Genomic DNA, 7,480 nt, shown 5'->3' with positions numbered 1-7,480 from the left:
TGTCAAAACGTGTTCAACATGTCAAAAATGTAAAAAAAAACGTGTTAAACGTGCCAAAAATATGAAAAACGTGTCAAAATGTGTCATATTCGTGAAAAACGTGTCAAATGTGTTCAACATGTCAAGAACGTGTTAAACGTATCAAAACGTGTTCAACGTGTCAAAAATGTGTTAAACGTGCCATAAACGTGTTCAACGTGTTAAACATGTGAAAAACGTATTAAACGTGTCAAAAATGTGAAAAACGTGTCAAAACGTGAAAAATGTGGAAAACATAAAAAAACGTGTTAAATAGATAAAAAAAGTGTTAAATGAGTCAAAATACATGTTAAATGAAAAAATAAAAAAAATAATTTGGGTTACTCAACCCATACCTAACCCAACCCATATTAATAAATAATATGGGTTGGGTTAGGGACGAATCTATGTAGGGGCTCCCAACCCCAAAAAAAAAGTTTATTTATTTATTTATTTATTTTTACGGTAGAAATTGACATTACCCTTAATTTCTTTAAAAAAATTTAATATAACTCATTGTTTTTTTATCCAATTATTAAAAAAATGGTAAAACTTTACTTTTATATACTTGTTTTTTTCCAAAATTTTCTCGTTATTATTTTAAGCACACCTTAAATTTTTTTTAAGCCCACCCTAGTTCGAAATCCTGGGTCCGTCTCTGGTTACGTGTTGAGTAAATTTAATTTGGGTTAAATATGAGTTGGGTAATACAGGTTGAATTTCTCCGTTTTTCACCTATACATAAAATGATAGTCATATAAAATCCCATAGTTTAGTACGTGCGACAATATGGACTGGAGTGACTCAATAAATTAACCTCAGTTTGCATGCATGTTGACATTGTTTTAAAATAAAAGATTATTTTAATTTTTTTTATAATACTTTCACAACTTTTAAAAGTAATTGTGTAAAAACAATTAAATTTTGTCATAAATTAATAATCTAAACGATAATATAATTTTTATTTGAAACTAGAGTGGTCAATTGATTTTAATGTTTATCGGGTAAGATTATTTTAAATTATTTTTATAATACTTTGACAGCTTTTTAAAAGTAATTGTGTAAAAACAATTAAATTTTGTCATGAATTAATAATCTAAACGATAATATAATTTTTATTTGAAACTAGAGTTATCAATTGATTTTAAAAAAAATCAATAAAAATGTATATCCCATCTTCTAACTTCTACCTCCAGTCAAATAACTGTTACAGCCTAAGGAAAGACTGACCCTGAAACAGCCGAGAGAATTTATGGAATTCCTAATGTTCATTATTTTGAAAATGAATAAGGATTTATCAAAAAAAAAAATTATAAATTATAATCCTTTGATTCATGATTTGATCCATTGCAAATATACCTAATTACTTTATGGTATTGTTTTAAGGTGTTTTACCTTTTCAAGTGGTCATCTCATTATTTTTCTTCCAATTCTTTAATGTATATTCAGTCTTCATTGCTTTTATGATCATTATTGTCATTTTTTTTAGAAGGGAAATTCATTTAATTATAATAGAAGATGTAAACATTAATAACTTTTGTCTCACAAATAAAAATGTCACACTCAATAATAAAAAAATTAAAAAATTACAAAAATAATTAGATAATTTAGAATTTTAACAATAGTGAATATTGCGACTAAACATTTAAGTTTTGAAAGAGCATAATGATCTTTTGCAAAAATCAGGTGAAAATTCTATGTAAATAAAAAATATTCACAATTTGTTTTTACTAATTTTAACAATTTTGGCAATAGTTCTTTTTATTTATTTATTTTGTAATATTCTAAATGAAAATTTATTAATTATTTTTATTTTCTTAACTAAGTTTAAGAGTTATCTTTTTTTTAGTAACATTCAGTTAAAAACAAATACAACAATTCACTATTCTTAACCTTCCACTTTAAGAGCATATTTTAAATTTTCTTTTAAAATGTTACGTTTATCTTTTTGTCACAACTACTATTAATACATAAATTTATAGAGATTGTATATTATATTTTTACTTACATTATTCAATGTAATATATATATATATATATATATATATATATATATATATATATATATATATATATATATATATATATATATTGCCATGTTTAAAATTAATATAACCTTTTTATTTTTACTTTTTTAAATTTGAATTCTTAAAATAAATTTATTTATTAGTGACTTTTTATCCTGTATTTATAGGTATATATACTATTTAAAAGTATATATATATATATATTTAATATTATAGGCATATAAAATATTTATATATTTTACTTTTTTTTAATATGCGTGTCTGACTATATATATCTACTATTTACTCATTTAAATAAACATGTTTTTGACTATTTATATTTTACAATTCAGTCAAATAGTTCTATATCAACTTATCAAGGTTTTACCATTAGTAATCAAGTAAATTAAATTCCTGTTTAACCCTTGTGTAATGTTTCAGGCTAAATTCACCATATTCTAAACATGAACTTCATAATATATATATACTTTATCAACAACTTATATATGATCCTATATACAGAGTCGATCCCGATTTTTAAACTGCCCCTAAAAAACGTGAATTTGGACCGCTAAAAAAATAATAAAAAAGTAAGTTTTGGTAAGGTTGGAACTCATGACCTGAGGATAAACTTAAAATTTCACCCAAAATCATTAAACTAAACCATTTTATGATTACAAAATACTAAACCTCTCTTCTTTATTTTATTAAATGGCTACCCTAGCCCTCGGACTTACCCTAGGGCCGGCCCTGCCTGCCGGGCTTACCCCAGGGTCGGCTCTGCCTATATATATATATATATATATATATATATATATATATATATATATATATATATATATATATATATATATATATATATATATATATATATATATAATATTCAATAATTCATATAATTTGATATAACCCTATATATAATTATTAAATTTTTTTGATTATATTATAATATTTCATATTTTAATATATTTTAAATTAATTTTAAAACAATTAATTGCATAAAAAAATACTTATTATATATAATATTTCAAACATTTTTTATTAAATAAAATATAAAAATAAGTTTCTATTTATGTAAGCTTTTTTGTATATGGTAATTCTAAATTATTTTAAATTCACCATATATCAGGTCATAATAGACAAACTTATTATCAATATTCTAGCTATATTCAGCCATATATGAGGCATATGAGATTTGATTCAATTTAAATGGTCAACTATACTTTAAATATAAAATAGGTTGAAAATTGATAAGATTAGTCAAATTTACTAATATATAATTTAATTTTTTGTTCAATGAAAAATAAAGAAAATATTATTTTTTAAATATAGACACAATCTAGTTATAGATTCATTGAGAATATACTCCAAATATATTATTTTTTTAATTGTTGACCTACACTTGATCAAGTTATATATATATATAATATAATATGGTCTAGTTTTTATTCAAAATAATTTTTTTAATCTCCCTTCTTCAAATGAAGAATCCATGCACATGGAGGCTGATAATTCTTGCCCAATTGTTCTTCATCATCCATGGTGGTTCTTTATCTAATTACACTCGGTAATTCATTAGTAAATTCTATCATTTTTTGAGTGCTTATTATGATAAATGTTTAATGATTGAAACTTGGAGAATTTATTTTAGTAATTAATAACCTATTAATTAAATTGGGTTATTATTCTTATTTATGAAATTAAATATTTGCAGAGGAATTTTGCGGAATGAAACTGAAGCTCTTGCTGTCTCACCCGTGAAGTTACTAGTATATCCTAATGAGGTTGCTATTGATGAACACAAATATTTTCTTTTATTGTTTTAAGCTTAACTTATGATCCTTAATTGAAATAATACATAATTAAATATAATTTTCAGGTGATAATGTCTAACGGTATAGTGAGCGTCACATTTTCAAACCCTCAAGGCGATGTTACAGCCATTAGATATGGTAGAATCGAAAATATACTAGATACTCTTAACAAAGAGGACAATAGAGGGTATTACTAATTATTTTTAATCTTATTATTAATAAATTAATACATTTTTATCCTACATTTTCTAAGTACAGATACATATAATTCTTAATTGTTAGATATTGGGATGTTGTTTGGAATGGTGACGGTGATGAGAAATCTATGTTTTATGATACTGAAGAATCAAATATTGACATTGAAGCAACACATTCAGTACCAATTGATAGGTTATTATTATTATTATTATTATTATTATTATTATTATTATTATTATTATTATTATTATTATTATTATTATTATTATTATTATTTATAGGCAGTTAGTTACATTTGAATTGAACCATTTAATCAAATTAAATTTCAGGGCTGATGGTACACATTTTAAGGTCATTGTGCAAAATGAAAACCAAGTAGAGATTTCATTTAGTAGGACATGGAAATGGAGCGGAGCTCCTTTAAACATCGATAAGAGATTTATTATGCATAGAGGAAGTTCTGGATTCTATGCCTACGGAATATTCGAGCGCAAAAGCTATTTCCCTGCGTCAAGGATTGACCAGATTAGGATCGTATTTAAGCTCCGGGAAGACTTGTAAGTTGTTGCCTTAAATTTTATTTTATTTGAAATCAAATTAAGGGAACAATTTTGTTAAGATCGACATATATTTGTAACAAATTTCTAGATTTGATTACATGGCCATTTCGGATGAAATACAAAAGGTAATGCCGAGTAATAAGGACCGAGCAAATGGTGAGACTCTTGACTACCCAGAAGCTGTTCGCTTAGAAAATGGAGAGGTAAGTGGAATGGATAATTTACTTTTAATATGTTTTAATATGTTGTTCTTAGTTGGATTTGTCTAAATATATATTATAACTTAATTATAGGTCGATGACAAGTATCAATACGCTTCCGACAATAAAGATAATAAAGTTCATGGATGGATAAGTAGAAAAGAAAATATAGGGTTTTGGATAATCACACCGAGTGACGAGTTTCGAACTGGAGGGCCTCTAAAGAGAGACCTCACATCCCATTGTGGCCCTACATCGCTCTCTGTGAGTTTAATCGAGTCTTTGATTTCTCGTGTTATCCATCTAAAATAATTTTTGGAGCTGAATTTGAGTCCGAATAGAAAATAATTATTAAATTTACAAGTACGTGTTCAATTAAATTATATTTTAGGTTTAAATTAACATCCCAAAAGAAAAAAAGTTTTCCCAAAAACATTTACAAATCTGTTATGGTTCAAACTTAAATTCATTTTCAGAAAGTGTTTCCAAAGTTAAATAATATAATTATTGTGTAGTTATAATTTTATGTATTTTGCTTTTGTTAGATGTTTGTAAGCACTCATTATGCTGGATTGCCTCTAGCCATGTACTTTGAAAACAAAGAACCATGGAAAAAGGTTTTTGGTCCTGTTTTTATCTATCTTAACTCCAATAAGAAAACATGGCCAATGTGGGAGGATGCAAAGTTACAGGTATATATATTATTAATTCATTTTCACATTTTTACCATTTTATTGCCTCAACTTTTGAATTTTAAAAATTATTTTTCTTAGCTGTATAAAGAAACACTAAGTTGGCCATACAACTTTCCACTTTCGTCGGATTTCCCTCGCTCGAATCAACGAGGAGTTTTAATCGGAAAATTAAATGTTCAAGACGGGTAGGTCAATTATAAAATTTAATTTATAGTTTATAAATAGATACATTATAAAGATGTGCTAACATTATTATATTTCTTGAACATATTATTAGTTTAAAATTTCTACAAGGTGCCTATGCTTATGTGGGATTGGCTGCACCAGGGAAGGCTGGTTCATGGCAATATGAAAGCAAGGTTTTATTATAAACTAATATTCTTATTTAATTTGAATTATTTGTTCATTTTATTTAATTTTTAATTACTTTTCTTGCAGTGGTATCAATTTTGGACAAAAGCAGATAATAAAGGGAATTTTGTTATTAAAGGTGTTAGACCTGGAAATTACAACTTATTTGCTTGGGTCCCTGGATTGATTGGGGATTACAAATATGATTATATTGTTACCATTTCACCAGGTAATATATGTTTGTCAATAATTGTTTTTGTGGCTGTTTAGATTTAACTATGTTTGATTATAGGATTTACAACACGGTTGAACCACCTTTTGTTCAAGCCTCCAAGAGTCGGAGTGACTTTATGGGAGATTGGTTATCCAGATCGTAGTTCTCAAGAATTTTACATACCTAATTCTGATCCGTACTATTCTAACTACATCTTCAAAAGTTTCGAGAAGTGAGGCCTCTATCCTTTTATTTTAATTCCATACTTTTATAAACATTCGTTTAAAGATAATACTTGGATCTATAGATGATTTTGAATGATAAAAAAAGATAAATTTATGTAGAAAAACTTTCTTTTGTCAAGAATGTTGATCTAGATGAGTTCATCTTTTTAAACATAATATAATTATACATGTATTTATGGGATTTTTTGTTATTTTCCATCTAAACTCATCTCCAACTCCAATTTCAAATGTTAGAAAACATGATTATTTATAAGAAAATTGGCTTGTTTGTTTTATATGCAGATTTAGACAATACGGGCTATGGTACCGATATAGTCAAATGTATCCTCGTCGAGATCTTGTCTATATTATCGGATTGAGTAACCACACGAAACATTGGTTATTTGCTCAAGTTACAAGGTGCTATATTGTATATCTAGCTTTCATTTCACAACTAAATTTATGAGTTACAATTAACCACAAAGTAATTTTTTTGTTCTTTTACAAAGAAATTCACAGAAAAATGTGTTTGAAGGCACCACGTGGCAAATTGTTTTTCGACTAGAACACATCGAGAAGAACGGGATGTACACTCTTCAATTGGCAATAGCTGGGGCATCTGGGGCTGAGTTGCAGGTGCGAGTGAATAGATATGAAAAGCTACCACTTTTCACAACCGGTTTAATTGGAACAGAAAATATGATTGCAAGACATAGTAATCATGGACTATATAGGCTCTATAGTGTTTCCTTTCGGGGAAGTCAATTATACATGGGAAAAAATGTTATTTATCTAACACAAACTAGAGGAAGAACTCCATTCAATGGGCTTATGTACGATTATATTCGTCTCGAAGCCCCTTCCAGGCGATGAAGAACACCATAATTGTAGAGATTATTGAAATTTATAAATTATTTTGTTTAACTTAATTAGCTTCTACTAAATTGTCATATAACTTACTCATAGCTTAACCCTAAATCATAACTTAAGATATATTTACTTCTTATTATATTTACTTCTTATTCTATTTAATTTCATCTTGCTAACATGAAAGTAATGGGCAAGTGGTTCGATATAGTCGATATTGAAAAAAATGTACAGTTTAATCGTTGAAGTATGATCAGTTTAATCAGTTCGATTAAATGACACATTTGTTAAAATAAATTGAAGTATATATATATATATATATATATATATATAT

The 7,480-nt window shown here is 26.4% G+C and overlaps 1 protein-coding gene across 1 annotated transcript; it reads left to right on the top strand.

The window, feature by feature from the left end:
- Positions 1-3,504: 3,504 nt before the first annotated feature.
- Positions 3,505-7,152, top strand: LOC124943760 (probable rhamnogalacturonate lyase B). Its single transcript, XM_047484231.1, has 14 exons — positions 3,505-3,590; positions 3,738-3,807; positions 3,903-4,024; positions 4,120-4,227; positions 4,365-4,592; positions 4,684-4,798; positions 4,889-5,059; positions 5,341-5,487; positions 5,569-5,678; positions 5,762-5,849; positions 5,929-6,070; positions 6,134-6,287; positions 6,583-6,699; positions 6,789-7,152. The coding sequence occupies exons 1-14, from the start codon at positions 3,505-3,507 to the stop codon at positions 7,150-7,152; spliced, it is 2,022 nt and encodes a 673-aa protein (XP_047340187.1).
- The last annotated feature ends 328 nt before the right edge of the window (positions 7,153-7,480 follow it).

Source organism: Impatiens glandulifera, chromosome 6 (genome assembly GCF_907164915.1).
Source record: "Impatiens glandulifera chromosome 6, dImpGla2.1, whole genome shotgun sequence".
NCBI lineage: Eukaryota > Viridiplantae > Streptophyta > Magnoliopsida > Ericales > Balsaminaceae > Impatiens > Impatiens glandulifera.
This window is presented reverse-complemented; position numbering and strand designations above follow the sequence as displayed.

Bases quoted from the DNA above. Each gene is read 5' to 3' on its own strand.
- LOC124943760 (XM_047484231.1), top strand. From the start codon at position 3,505: ATGAAGAATCCATGCACATGGAGGCTGATAATTCTTGCCCAATTGTTC. The intron at 5,060-5,340 runs GTGAGTTTAATC...TGCTTTTGTTAG, and splicing joins GTGGCCCTACATCGCTCTCT to ATGTTTGTAAGCACTCATTA. The intron at 6,700-6,788 runs GTGCTATATTGT...TCTTTTACAAAG, and splicing joins TTATTTGCTCAAGTTACAAG to AAATTCACAGAAAAATGTGT.